The sequence below is a fragment of the Anabrus simplex genome, chromosome 1 (assembly GCF_040414725.1).
Source record: "Anabrus simplex isolate iqAnaSimp1 chromosome 1, ASM4041472v1, whole genome shotgun sequence".
NCBI lineage: Eukaryota > Metazoa > Arthropoda > Insecta > Orthoptera > Tettigoniidae > Anabrus > Anabrus simplex.
In genome coordinates this window covers 1740478222-1740493551 of record NC_090265.1, presented here as the reverse complement: position 1 = coordinate 1740493551, position 15330 = coordinate 1740478222, and the positions used below count along the sequence as shown (strand labels likewise).

The window sequence follows — 15330 nt, the reverse complement described above, 5'->3', positions numbered from 1 at the left end:
TGTTACTGACACTTCACCTTATAAGAAACGGCCTTAACCGATACCCATGAAGTACTTGGAAGAAGCTCGGGTCATCATTAAACAGATGGAGAATGATGGAATCATATCAAAATGCGTCACACCTTACATTAATCCTCTGGCTATAGTGAGAAGACTGTTCAAGTTTTTGAAATACTTTACTAGGAGATGAGCGAAAAGAAAATCGCCCAGCAATTTTCTTTTTCCCGAACAGGGGGGGAGATGAAACGGGAACGCCCCACGAGCATTCACGTTTCATTCTTTTATTAAGAGGAGCTCGCTAACACCCGGCCGTAAGCATTTAAAACTTGCGCCGAGCGCACAGGCATAGTGGGAACTGCAAGCAAGCTCGCGACGTTCTAGAACACCGGCCAAGGACAAGCGACGTCACGCAGAAGGTTCCTTCGTGTTCCATAGCATTGCTGCATGAACGAAATATAATATCAATATTTCAATAACGTCACCTTGCAGGCAGGAATAATGAACGCTGCTAGCCGAAATTTCGTGTCAATCGGTGTGAAGATGGCCAAGATATAAAATTTTCTTGGGGCCCACATGTGTAGCCACGCCCACCGGCCTTCGGCAATATAAGCGAGTCGCCAGCCTGGGGTAAAGCAGAATGTGTGCAGTGTGCAGCTGCAGTGTGCTGTAGGCAGAAAGTGAGGGGAGTCGGCAGTAAGCCGTGAGTTCAGTGAGTGTGTGCAAGTAAGCACGTCGCGACATAATTCGTCACTCGGTCCGGCTGTATACTTGAGTTCAGAACGTTCGTGTTAAAAGCTTTCTCCGTGGTCTTGTTTTGCGATAGTGTTTCTAGCCAGCCTTGATTTCATTTAAAGACTGTGTTTCTCGCATAAACTGTGCCAGCCTTGATTTCATTTAAAGACTGTGTGAAAACAGCGACAGTGTTTCTAGCATAGACTGTGCCGACCTTCATTTCATTTAAAGACTGTGTCTATCCGTTGAACTGTGTTCGTAATAAACTGTGCCAACATTCCCTCTTAAAGACAGTGGAATGCAGTATCGTGATTTCTTTCCGAGGAACCATGCCAATTCCCATCATAACCTGTTCAGAATCACGTATGATCTTAAGTGCCAGTGATAATCTTCTAAAAATTACGACGTAATAGAACTTGGACTGTCATTTATTTTAACAAGTGTATTGTGCTCATGGAGTACAGTGCAGAGACTGTACCCGGTAAATTTAATTTTCTTTATGAAGTGCTTAATCACTGCACCTCGGAAGGTCCTAGATTGTTTTCGTTTGTTTATTATTCCAAATGCGATAATTCCTTCCATCTTATCCTCGTGGAACTGTGACTCTAACTTTATGCTTGCTGCTAAAGTGCGTTCAACATCATTGACTGTGGGAACTATTTTGGCGTGCTTCGCCTTAGAGAAGTGTCACACCAGTGTCCCATGACGTCCAATGTGGAAGCTCCACATTTCCCCATTCCTGCCTCAGGTTCGAGTCATCAACACTAATACAGAGAAAACACCAACGACGGAAGACAACGCCGACGCCGACCGCAAGACGACGCAGCCGCCGCAGGACGACGTCCTCTCCACGCCTTCAGGGACAACTCCACGATTCAGCTGTAAAAGGTGACATAATTCTTTGCATATCTATTGAGTAAACTGAAGGATCCACTTAATCATGAATTTTTTTTTCACTACCCTTCTCTCTCACTCTCTTAGCATGGGCCGTACACGCCTTGTCGTTCCTCATGCTCTCCGATAAACTGAAGTACGGGCGTTCCTGTTTCAATATATTTATTTATTTATTTATTTATTTATTTATTTATTTATTTATTTATTTATTTATTTATTTATTTATTTATTTATTCTACTTGTTTAACGTCACACAAACACATCGAAGATTTTCGGCGACGGAAGATTGGGAAGGTAGCGGCTGTGGCTTTAATTAAGGTACAGTCCCAGCATTTGCCCGGTGTGAAAATGGAAAACCAGGGAAAACCATCTTCAGTGCTGCCGACGGTGGGATTCGAACCCACCATCTCCCGAATGTAAGCTCACAACTGCGTGACCCTAAACGGCCAATGCGCTCGGTAAAAATATTAATTATACTGTTGGGGACAAGAAACATGTTTTTGTCCTTTTACCGTATCGTACTGGGATTTCTAACTGAAAGGTAATGATGTAAATTGTCCATTATGAAGTATAGCACAATTTTAAATATTAATGCGACTGACGTCTACAGTAAACATTTTTTTTTTCGGCCGGGCTGAGTAGCTCGGACAGTTGAGGCGCTGGCCTTTTGACCCCCAACTTGACAGGTTCGATCCTCGCTCAGTCCGGTGGTATTTGAAGGTGCTAAAATACGTCAGCCTCGTGTCGGCAGATTTACTGACACGTAAAAAAACTCCTGCGGCACAAAATTCCGGCACTTCGGCGCTCCCGAAAGACGTAAAGCAAATAACATTAATTACTATTTTTACTTCCTCTTAAAACAATAATCACCACCACCACAATTTTTCTATAAGTTGCCTTACGTCGCATGGACACAGGTAGGTCTTATGGCGACAATGAGATAGGAAAGGGGTAGAAGTGGGAAGGAAGCGGCCGTGGCCTTATTTAAAGTACAGCCCCAGCATTTGCCTGGTGTGACAATCGGAAACCATGTAAAACCATCTTCAGGGCTGTCGACAGTGCAGTTCGAACCCACTATCTCCCGAATGCAAGCTCACTGTTGCGCGTCCCTAACCGCACAGCCAACTCGCTCAATGTACAATAAACACTTCATAAATGTCACGAACACCAGTAAAATACGGTTCTGTATTTACCATGCTTTGTGTACATTTGACTGAAATAGGCCTACGTCAAACCAATGCCCAAGCAAAAGACAAGTCTTCAGGACCATTATGGAGAGAAAAAAAGAGGAAAGAACCTAAATACCAAACTTTAATGAATCATACACCAACACCAGATGGCTAAAGAAATGAACTTTCAGGTACCAAGAAATTATCACTTATGATAGGCCTAAGTCCGAAAAAAGGGAACATTGTGTATGTATGTTGGGTAGTCAGCCCGAAGGCTGGTTTGATCCTCTGTAGCTCCGCTAACAGCTGTCATAAACAGCCTAGGCGTCACTGAAGAGGCGTACTAGGGAAATGAGGAGTGAGGTAGTTTCCCGTTGCTTTCCTCACCGAGCCAGCCGTTGCTATTACATATCAGTCTGCCAAGCCCACTGAAATGCATGCACCAACCGACCCTATGAGCGATATTTTCACACCATTCATACCAGGGACTGGCTGCATAAGGAATTGTATTACTAGCATCACTCGTACCTCAGTCACTTTCATATTGTCAAAGCCAAGGATGAGACTGAGACAGGTCAATGAAAGTAACAAATTTGATATAGCCCATACCATAAGACATAGTGCACTGTAAACACTACATCTCGCCAGCAAAGGCATAAGGGAACATTATCAGTCACTTTACTCCGATTAGTGCGCCCTTTGCCGAGACCTTTATGAACTTGCCTCCACATTCAGCCCCAGTATGTTATTCTAGCTCGTTGACTAGCCTATAACCTTAGGATGCCAAGAAATGAATGTTCTAACGTGTAAACTCCATGCACTCAATACGCTGAAAAGTTCTCTGCAACGGCTGATAATGGCGATAACATGTTATTAATGCACTAAACCAAGACCGAGTAGAATATATCAGACGTTAATGCTACTATAGATTGGGAGGGAAATGGCGCCTCCGTGGGTGAACGTTTGAGACATGTGGTTGGTTCACATCTGTGTTTACATTGTGTTATAAAGTGTTATTTTGATCGAGTTATTGAAGAATAAAGTACATATTTGCAGTGTTGCCAACTGTACATCCTAAAATATCGCTAAATTCATTGATGAAAGTCTCTAAAAATAGCCAAATTTTTGTCAAAGTCGCCAAGAAAAGTCGCTAACATAAAATTACCAGTAAACATGAATAAAATGGAAATACCTATGCAGAAAAAATATTCCGTCTTCATCGTCTTCCATTTCCTCCTCAGCAAACGATGTAGCCTGTGAAGTGGAAGGTTGCTGAGCTGTTGATGGAACAGGTAATAGTTCAGCCGTTCCTATCTTCCTGACGAGCTTCTCTGGGATTTCGTAGGAATGGCAGGTTTTTCCTAGGCACTTAAGCGCATTCCTGATTTGCAAAATGGATGATGCTGTTTCGACTTTCATTCTGTTTCTCACTTTAGATTTCACAATACCAAGTGTACTAAAGAGCCTTTCTACTTCGGCATTTGAATGCGGGAGAGCCAAAATTTCCATAACAAAAGTAGCTAGTTCCTTGAAGGGATTTTGTCCTGCCGAATCACTATACTGCAACACCTCTACCCAGAAATCTGTGGTATTTGAAACTTGACTCCACTTTATTGCGTTTAAATTACGCCACTGATTCTCAATGTGATCTATATCTGAAACACTACAACCCATATCTTCCGCTAACTCAAATATTGGGTTTTTGACAGCATTCAGACAGTTTATAATAGAAAGGAGAGCCATTTTTCTTAGGGTTTGAAAATTGTTCGGCAGCCTATTTTTTAGTTCTGTAATTAGCTTTTTTGTGAAGTTAATACAGCGGCCCCTAACCACTTCTACCTTTTCTACTGATAGAGTGTCCGCCAGTTTTTCGAACTCATAACCCAGACAGGGTTTGGGGTCCACGTAACTATCAATCTCATTTGATGGAGAAAACAGATCAAATCGAGCAGTTGGGTTAAGGATTTTCCTTCCTAAAAACTGTATAAGATTCATGACATCATCAAGTAAACGAGTGGGGTCTGCATTTTCAGATTCAAATACTTGAATTGCTTTTTGGACCTCATGCAGAATACTTTTTAGATAAGTCATGAACAATCTGTTTGATTAATCACAGTACATTTGGAATAACATCTCTGATGTATAACACTTTTCTTGTGTCCTTACTATATCGAAGTGTAATTTGAGCTCATCCCACTGTTCAACAATTCGCCGAACAGCAGGTTCAATGGATAACCACCTTGTTTCACAAACTTTTAAAAGTTTGAGAGGCTCTTCACTATTTATGGCATTGTAAATTTGCTTGTAAATGCCCTGTTTCTTGCTGGAATGAGCAAACCAAAGGTAACTTTCACGGACAATGAAGTCAACAATACGTGGCAAAGTGTCCTCCGTAGCATGAGAAACAGCTAGCTGTATGGAATAACACACGCACCTAATCATTTTCAAATGAGGAATATTAAGCTCTTTTTTCATAAGTTCATATACCCCATTGTTCAGCCCAGTGTTCACGGAAGCGTTGTCTACACCTATACCTAATAAATTAGCAGGCTTCATCTGCAGTTGCTGTAAGAGTATTCCTATTGCGTTAACAATAGCTGGTGCTGTGCCATTTGGCAAGTCTACCAAACCTAAAAATCTTGATACGGTACTATCCTTTTCATATTGACGCTGAAGTAACGAATTATGACACCCAACAACTTAGTAACGGATATATCTGTCGCCTCATCTATTATTAAACTGTAACCCTGATCGCCAATATCAGAAACCATGTCCTCAACAAAATATGGTGCTAGTACATGTTTTATTACTTCAGTACATTTTGTTCTGTGTAAACGGAGATCTGCTGCTTTAGAACTATCGCCAAAATTTTTAACACACAGTTCTGACAAGTGATCTACAGTCAACAATGAGCAGTGTTCTGCAATAAACAATGTTTCTTTAAATCATTATATTTAGCATACAGTTCTGTTTTTTTTTTTTTTTTTTTTTTTTTTTTTTTTTTTTTTTTTTTTTTTTTTTTTTTGCTAGGGGCTTTACGTCGCACCGACTCAGATAGGTCTTATGGCGACGAGTTCTGTTTTATAGTAGATGCAGCAGGCTTTGGACTTATCAGAATCTACCGGTCTTAACCATTTAAACTGATGTTCCCAGTCTTTACGGTAGTTTTGCTGATACTTTGGCTTACCCATGGTGTTGAACAAAAAACAAAAACACAGTTCACAAACAAGAAAATACGAAAATGAATATTTGTAATCGCACGTGTAAATTTGCGTAAATACACGTAACAAAGCATGAATGACTTCAAGAATAAACACAGATCACAACATAACTTATTATTGCACTGATAGCTGCGAAGAGATCGATTCATTTTCTTAGCGCGCGCGCCCGAATCACCTCCGTCCGCTGCGTAACTAAGAGACAAAAAATAAAAAATCGAATGACTGACTAATCTACTGCGTTAATACTGTATTAACTCCCAGCGCCTACGCATGATGTCATCCAGCAGATAAGAAGAGGCATTTCCGAATGATGTCATGATGTGATTATAAAATCACATGAAATGATATACAAAGAAGTCCAGATTAAAAAATAACCGGTCAGAAACATTCACGTACTGAACTGCAGTTTATACCGTTAAATTGATAATTTTACTGCTATGAAATTCACCAGTTTTCCCTATAAAGTGCTTGAATAATCCCCAGAAAAGTCGCTAATCGGAAAAATAAAATTTTGTCGTTAACAAGGTTCCCGAATCCCCTAGATTTAGCGACTTGTCGCTGGAGTTGGCAACACTGCATATTTGATAAGATAGTAATCTATAGCGGTTTATTAGTATGGTGCATTGTTAGGAGTGTATATAATGGTATTTTTAGTGTATATTAGTGTTTATATTACCGTGCTGTAACATTTCACAAAATGGGTCGTCCTTGCTGCGTTTGTGATTGTAGATCGAATTATACCGTTGCGGATACTTCAGCTTTTCGATTCCCTAAAGATAGATCTTTACGGGAGAAATGGATAAGGAATATTCATCGAGAAAATTTGGAAGTCAAAGACCAAATTTTCCTATATATGAAACCAAAATTTGTGGTCAGGGAAGATCTCTTTCCAACCGAAAATGGTGAGCTTATTCGTTTTTTGTTGTTTTCTTATTCAGTCGGTGTAATTTAACGAAACTTTATGATAAATATTAGTTTCCTTTGTAGAATATAAGCTTGTAAGTGTATTCATATGGGTCAGTGGTCACTTAGGATCTGTAATTATGCACAGTAATGTGAGAATGTGTTTGTTTTGATCGTGTTGTGAACCGGATTTAAGTTAAATCGAACTACGGCAATGCCTCTCATACAACTATTCTTAAGTTTTCTAAGGAATAAAACATTAAGAGAGAAGTGGATTAGGTACCGGTACATACATCGTGAATATTTCTACAAAACAGTAGTGTGAATATGTCATCTGAGAGTAAGTCTGAGGTTAGGGAAGACATTTTTCTACTTCTAAGTGTTGAACCTATTCATATTCCTCGAAGAAACAATGCATTTAGATATTTGATCATTGATATGGTGATGTTCCGTCAGTGTCTATGTGCTTCAAAGTATCGCTTGATTTAGATGCAATTGCATTTTGCAAGAATCTGTGGTTGCTGCGGAACGTTTGGCTGGATCTTGAAGTATAACAAAACTTATAGTGTGACAGAGGGAGCAATCTGTACACTGTTACACAGAAGAAACTGTGACTTGCAGGGATTAGCTGCGTTTGTAACGCAGGGCTCTTATATATACCAATACCTTCCGATTCATGTTGTGGATATCTGTTATCAAGCAATCTACAACAAACTGAAGCTTGTCCATGTAGATTAAAGACATCATTGTCTAGAGTCAACAGAGTTTTTATATTCATGTTCTTCAATGGGGACAATCCTATTATATCTTTAGTGTCTGAACGTTTCATTACTAAGTTTACCATCATTGTTGTAAGTGCTGCTATACCATATGTCAACATGTATTTTAAGAGTTTCCAGTAAAGAAGGCTTGTCATCACTAGGGCCGTTCATTGGGCTGGCATAATCATTTCGGGTGCACTTCCCTTTCATTGAGTGCCGAACATTGCAAATTGTCCACCACTTCGAAACTTAGGCAACACGTCATGTTTCATAGTTCTCATGAGAGTGAATAAATTGAGGAATTATTTTTAAACATTCAAAATGATGTTATAAATATCATTTTAACAGTTTTATAATGTATTTCCATCTATCCAGCGAAGTGAAATCTAAGAGAAAACGTTATTTGACTACGTGAAATTTCTAAATAATCAGCTTGTTGTTCTCTTTTGCTCTGGGGTTGTCCATCTATTCTAGTAGAATATGTATGATTCTAGTAGATTATATGTTATGAGTTGTTGTTCGCGAAGCGTTTTCATAGGTGCAACAGTGATTTTCCCTATGATGTTACATTTATCATGTTAAATTACCAGCGTTGGCAGAATACGTACGTGTTAGTTTCGTATTTTCTGGCGGATTGAACTAGGTATTGTGTAACATTTTGAGTTGTATCAACGAAAGTAATTTAATGTGATGCCGGGCTGAGTGGTTCAGACGGTTAAAAGGCGGGTTTGATCCCGGCTCAGTCCGGTGGTATTTGAAGGTGCCTCGCGTCGATAGATTTACTGGCAGGTAAAATAACGCCTACGTGACTAAATTCCGGCATCTCCGAAAACCGTGTGCAGTAGTTGGTATATCGTCAAAATGGACTTATTGTGTGGTACCTTAAGCTTCATCAGTCAGCAGCTACTGCGCCTACGACGTCCGCCATTTTGGTTTCGCTATTACGGTCTGTTATATTGTAGTCGGTCTTGACTAAACAATATTTATTACTTATCTCTCCTGTGATTTTAACGTAGACACGTTCCTCGACGATGGTTACATGGAAAGAAGAATTTTAAGACGCTTTTAGTGGGAATAACGCGTATCTCGCCGAGAATATTTAACTTACGATTATGTTTAATATCTCAATTAACAGATAAAAGAGGAAGCTACCTGTTGTAAAAGAAAAAAATTGAAAATATGAAACGTAGTTTTCATGAAATAGCGCTTCAAAATGAGGCAAAATTTGTGCTAAATATGTGACGTCACACGTATACTCTGTTATAAGATGGCGCTGTGTTGACTCGCGCGCATGACGAAGTTTGGCAGTCACAGCGAGCACAGTGCTTCCCGCTGAGTTACTCTCCTCGCCAGGCGATTTGTACTTTCCAAGTACCAGCCAGGCAACTGTACTTGATTGTGCATCTTCCAAAAGAGCATTGTCTACTGTTTGTATTTTTTTTTTTTTTTTTTTTTGCTAGGGGCTTTACGTCGCACCGACACAGATATGTCTTATGGCGACGATGGGATAGGAAAGGCCTAGGAGTTGGAAGGAAGCGGCCGTGGCCTTAATTAAGGTACAGCCCCAGCATTTGCCTGGTGTGAAAATGGGAAACCACGGAAAACCATCTTCAGGGCTGCCGATAGTGGGATTCGAACCTACTATCTCCCGGATGCAAGCTCACAGCCGCGCGCCTCTACGCGCACGGCCAACTCGCCCGGTGTTTGTATTTTTAAGTAGGCAGTACGAGCATTGTCAGGAAGCAAGTTTTATTTCAGGTGGACAAGGATGAGGCAGCTATCCATTCCAGCGAGACCGATCGACTACGATTTCAGAGCAGCGACGGAGGGTTTCCGAGCGAGGCTGAACTCGGAGCTCGCCCCCGACCTTAGACTCCCGACGCTGATGGTGTACAACCGTTAGGGAGATCACACCTACGAGGGGACGATTGCCATAAATCGACTTCCTTACAGTGATTGCGGAACACTTCGGAGAGGAGCCGATCATCCAGCTCATCGGCGAGGGGATCCCTGGCTGGGCGGTCGTCATTCGCCCTAAGGACCCAAGCCGCCGCCGCACCTATGAGAGACTGGTGTCTCAACATTTCCAGGTTGTCCAGCTACCAGGACTTAGGGAGCAGCTGGACGACACAGGCAGTCAGGAGGCAACAACCCAGACGTCACAGGGGCGTCTACCCTCGAGACGCAGACTGCCAGGTGGCAGAGGAACAAGCAGGTGGGAATGGACCCACGTGTCTTGGCTCCCCAGGGCCGAGGACGACGGCGGCGCTCCCGAGCGCCGCGACGGAGCGACCCAAGTCGACTTGTTATACTTCACGAAGTACACGCAGACCGACAAGGCCGCCAACCAGGAACGTCGACCACCTGCCTGGGCCACTCAGGGAAGGCCCACCACCCGGGCGCAGACCAGGAAGGCGACCCGGACGGCCGAAGGCGGCTCGGAGACGGACGCCCCCGAGCGTTCAGAGGCTGTCACGCAGGCTCGACCTGCTAGCGCCTCGTTCACGATACAGACATCGATGTGCGCCCTTCAGGGCAGGGAATGCAAAAAGATGCCAGCAACGACCGCCACCGCCAACCAGCAGGAGGGAGAAACCGGCGCTGCAGCGGGACCACCCGCTACCCAAGGGTCACCAAGCCGGAAGGAGGACCACCAGGACGAGACCTCCTCTCCAGCCGAGCAGAGACCGTCGCCAGGAAGCATACGCCACCCCCGGATAAGAAAGAAGACGACGACGCCGGCCCATTAGCAGAGGACCGCCCAGCCGCCGCCCAGGACTGCTCCCAGGAGAGCAGCCGACCGAGGAGTCAAACAAGAGAGGACCTCAGCGGGTTGCGGCAGTCAGGTGAGATTGAAACGTCTTCCTCAGCAGCTCTTGCAGTGTTTCCGCTGTTTGAGGTGGGGCCACCGGCAGGAGAGGTGTAGGCACTTAGTGAGGTGTAACCGTTGTGGGGGTGATCACCACTACACGGCCTGCACAGCATTTAAAGAGGCGCCGGTGTGCGCCAACTGCGCGGGGAGCCATCCAGCCTCTCATCGCAGTTGTCCTGTTTAACGGGGCATGGCGCGGCAGAGAGGAAGGAGGTCCGGCGTCATGACCCACCCCATCCAGGAGGCCCACCCCCAGGCGGGCTTGGCCTCATTCTTCGGGATCGAAGACTGGGTACGAGGGACCCCAAGGGGTGGCGCTGTGTGGCGGGCCCTAGTGGTACTTGACACATGGCTCCGCAACCGGCAAGGCCCGCGCTAGTCACGGCAGTACCCAGACGGACTGATCCCCTGATAACTGGAATGGCGAGATTATCGTTCATGGCTGGTGCATGATACCTTTTTCTCAACTAACACAAACACCTGGACCTATCTATAAACCACAACCTTTCCTGTGCTATCAAAATTTGTCAGGTTTTACATGTAGGCTCTGTCTATTTCCCCTAAGTGGTTTTCTCCTGACTCTTAATACCACGCCTTAACACTACCTTACCAGCACAAACCTTGCCTGGTAACGCGTCTGACGTGCAAACAGGCAGGTACTCCTGCAGTACCATTCCCACTCTTCCCTGCTATCTCGTTTCTTCTTAGAAATAATAGCATGTCGGAGGCAATGTAGATTGAGTCGATTGCCACGCGAGGGAAGCGGGCTTCGACACCTCACCTCCCCCCCGCAAAAAAGAAAGACTCACGCGCTATCCTGGATGTTAGCTGTCGTTGTGAATACATCGTGGTCAGTTGTATAGAACAACACATTTAATACAAGGAACGTGCACAGTTGTGCATACAAATGTAGCTAAGATTTACAAAGTTGGAAAATTAAGATTCTTCTCTTTGAGCACTTAATGACATGGTACCCGTCACGGTAGGCTCTATTCATTGCATATCTCACACACACATTCACGACTTGGTGCATGGAATGTCTTAGTCCTACATAATTCGTACAGCTAAACCTGTGATCATGTATCGAAATTGGTCACACGCATACTCTGTTATAAGATGGCGCTGTATTGACTCGCGCGCTCAGTTGGAGGTTTTTCTCATATCACAGATCCATACTACACATTCCAAGTGTATCACGTTCTACTGAATAAAAATTATTCCACACAATATTTATTTATTTATTTATTTATTTTCACTGACTGACAGAGCAAATGCAACACCAAGAAGGAGTGGTTCGAAAGGGATGAAAGTTGGGGAAAAAACAGAGACGGCACGGACGAATAATTGATGTTTATTTCAAACCGATATGCAGGTTACACAATGCGCACGGCATCGACTCAGTAGGATGTAGAACCATCGCGAGCGGCGATGCACGCAGAAACACGTCGAGGTACAGAGTCAATAAGAGTGCGGATGGTGTCCTGAGGGATGGCTCTCCATTCTCTGTCAACCATTTGCCACAGTTGGTCGTCCGTACGAGGCTGGGGCAGAGTTTGCAAACGGCGTTCAATGAGATCCCACACGTGTTCGATTGGTGAGAGATCCGGAGAGTACGCTGGCCACGGAAGCATCTGTACACCTCGTAGAGCCTGTTGGGAGATGCGAGCAGTGTGTGGGCGGGCATTATCCTGCTGAAACAGAGCATTGGGCAGCCCCTGAAGGTACGGGAGTGCCACCGGCCGCAGCACATGCTGCACGTAGCGGTGGGCATTTAACGTGCCTTGAATACGCACTAGAGGTGACGTGGAATCATACGCAATAGCGCCCCAAACCATGATGCCGCGTTGTCTAGCGGTAGGGCGCTCCACAGTTACTGCCGGATTTGACCTTTCTCCACGCCGACGTCACACTCGTCTGCGGTGACTATCACTGACAGAACAGAAGCGTGACTCATCGGAGAACACGACGTTCCGCCATTCCCTCATCCAAGTCGCTCTAGCCCGGCACCATGCCAGGCGTGCACGTCTATGCTGTGGAGTCAATGGTAGTCTTCTGAGCGGACGCCGGGAGTGCAGGCCTCCTTCAACCAATCGACGGGAAATTGTTCTGGTCGATATTGGAACAGCCAGGGTGTCTTGCACATGCTGAAGAATGGCGGTTGACGTGGCGTGCGGGGCTGCCACCGCTTGGCGGCGGATGCGCCGATCCTCGCGTGCTGACGTCACTCGGGCTGCGCCTGGACCCCTCGCACGTGCCACATGTCCGTGCGCCAACCATCTTCGCCACAGGCGCTGCACCGTGGACACATCCCTATGGGTATCGGCTGCGATTTGACGAAGCGACCAACCTGCCCTTCTCAGCCCGATCACCATACCCCTCGTAAAGTCGTCTGTCTGCTGGAAATACCTCCGTTGACGGCGGCCTGGCATTCTTGGCTATACACGTGTCCTGTGGCACACGACAACACGTTCTACAATGACTGTCGACTGAGAAATCACGGTACGAAGTGGGCCATTCGCCAACGCCGTGTCCCATTTATCGTTCGCTACGTGCGCAGCACAGCGGCGCATTTCACATCATGAGCATAGCTCAGTGACGTCAGTCTACCCTGCAATTGGCATAAAGTTCTGACCACTCCTTCTTGGTGTTGCATTTGCTCTGTCAGTCAGTGTATTTATTTATTTATTTATTTATTTATTTATTTATTTATTTATTTATTTATTTATTTATTTATTTATTTATTTATTTATTTGCTATTTGTTTTACGTCGCACTCACAGAGATAGGTCTTATGGCGACGATGGGATAGGAAAGGCCTAGGAATAGGAAGGAAGCAGCCGTGGCCTTAATTAAGGTACAACCCCAACATTTGCCTGGGTGAAAATGGGAAACCACGGAAACCCATCTTCAGGGCTGCCGACAGTGGGATTCGAACCCACTATCTCCCGGATTCAAGCCCACAGCTGCGCGCTCCTAAACGCACGGCCAACTCACCTGGTTTGTCTTTTGTTTCCAAAAAGTAAGTCTATGAAACCGTCAAAAGTCTACGGCCGTTACAACAATGACAGACTAGCGCCAATTTATTGGGGTGGGCACTTGGTGGGTATTAATTTAATTTCACGCCAGCCCTATTTGGAGTTGTCTTCACTATTGTGTGTTTCTCTGGTTGCTGGTAGTGTGGTATGCTGTATGCAAATTAAGAAATTTGTATTCAGACGAACGGAAGAGGTAGTCGAATTTTTAAATGTGGCGAATAGTCCATTCGACACCTGGACCCCAAGTAGCCGTTATCTACTAGGATGATAACTCTACCTGGCACTCGAAATTATCTCGTCTCATTGCCGAAACCAAGTACTCAAATGTCAATCAAAGTTCCGATAACAGGGTCATCACAAAGAAGATTTCCCAATGTCCCTCTTTTCGTGACTCCCTCACTAATTCCATATAATAATCAATTAATCAATCAATATTCTAAAGGCGAATGGCTTGTCGATGCAATCACTCTTTTCTTTCATTGGCTGTTCGTTTCAGTTCCATGTAATTGACACAACCTAACCTCTTCTTATGTCGTCCAAATACTTCATCCTACGTCTTCCTCTGCCTTTCTTTCCCTTCAAGTCTGTTAGTGATGGAAGTATTGTGTCTGATGACAAGTCCAATAAATTTTAATTTTCTGTTTTCCATTTCGTTTAAAAATCTTCTCTCTTCTTTAACTTCCCTTAAGACTTCCAGGTTGGTTTTTCTTTCCGTCCAGCTCGTTCTGGTCATTTTCCGCTATATCCACATTTCAGCAGCTTCAAGTCGATTCCTTTCTAATTTACCCAGAGTCCAACTCTCACTTCCATACTGAAGTGTACTCCATACAAATGATTTTGCAAAGGATTTTCTGACATCTGTGTTCATGTGTGTGCTGGTTAAAATGTCTTTCTTGCTCATAAATGCCTGTTTTGCCAATGCTATTCTTCTCTTTACTTCTAGGAAGCACCTATTATCCTCTGTTATCATACTACCAAGACAACAGAATTGTTTGACCCAATCAATTCTGACGTCATCAAGTTTGATATTGGTTTTAATAATAATAATAATTATAATAATAACGGACTAATTATAAACAACAAACACCCCACGTAAACAGCTCAAAGTCCGGGAACAAAAGATTAAAATAGTACCAGGTGTATGCATAAGACTTTTCCGGTTTCACTAAGAGATGGCGCCAGCGAACTATATGCAGCGTATGAATTCGACACATACGTCAGTTTGTTCGCCTGACATTAATCTACCAACACACAGAAGTTGAGGCCGCCAAACACTAGCGTCTGTGTTGTATCGTTCAGTGATCATGTCGACGTTTGTGCCTTAAAAAGAACATTTGCGGTACGCATTGCTTTTCATATTAAATCAAAAGAGAAAGGCTGTGGAAAATCATCGTTTGCTGGTAGGAACATAATATGGTGAACACGCTCCATCGATTAGAACATGTGAGACATGGTTTCGGCAATTTAAACGTGGGGATTTCAGTGTGAAATGTGTCTGGTGGGACCAGAGCGGTATTGTGAATTATCAACTCTTGAAGTCCGGCGAAACCGTTAGTGCACAACGCTATCGCTAACAAATGATTAATTTAAATCACGCATTGATCGAAAGACGACCGGAATGGGCCAGAAGACATGGCAAAGTGATTTTGTTACACGACAATGCGCCGTCTTACACAACAAAACCAGTGAAAGACACCTTGAAATCGCTTGGATGGAAAATTCTTCCGCACCCGCCGTACTGCCC

The 15330-nt window shown here is 44.0% G+C and overlaps 1 protein-coding gene across 1 annotated transcript in view; it reads right to left on the bottom strand.

Moving 5' to 3' along the window:
* The window catches only part of LOC136864267 (nose resistant to fluoxetine protein 6), a 165828-nt gene extending 159842 nt beyond the window's left edge, over positions 1-5986 (bottom strand). Inside the window, exon 1 of the mRNA XM_068226691.1 lies at positions 5983-5986. Within this exon, the coding sequence (XP_068082792.1) occupies positions 5983-5986 (4 nt within the window). The remainder of the gene's footprint in view (positions 1-5982) is intronic.
* Positions 5987-15330: the final 9344 nt, after the last annotated feature.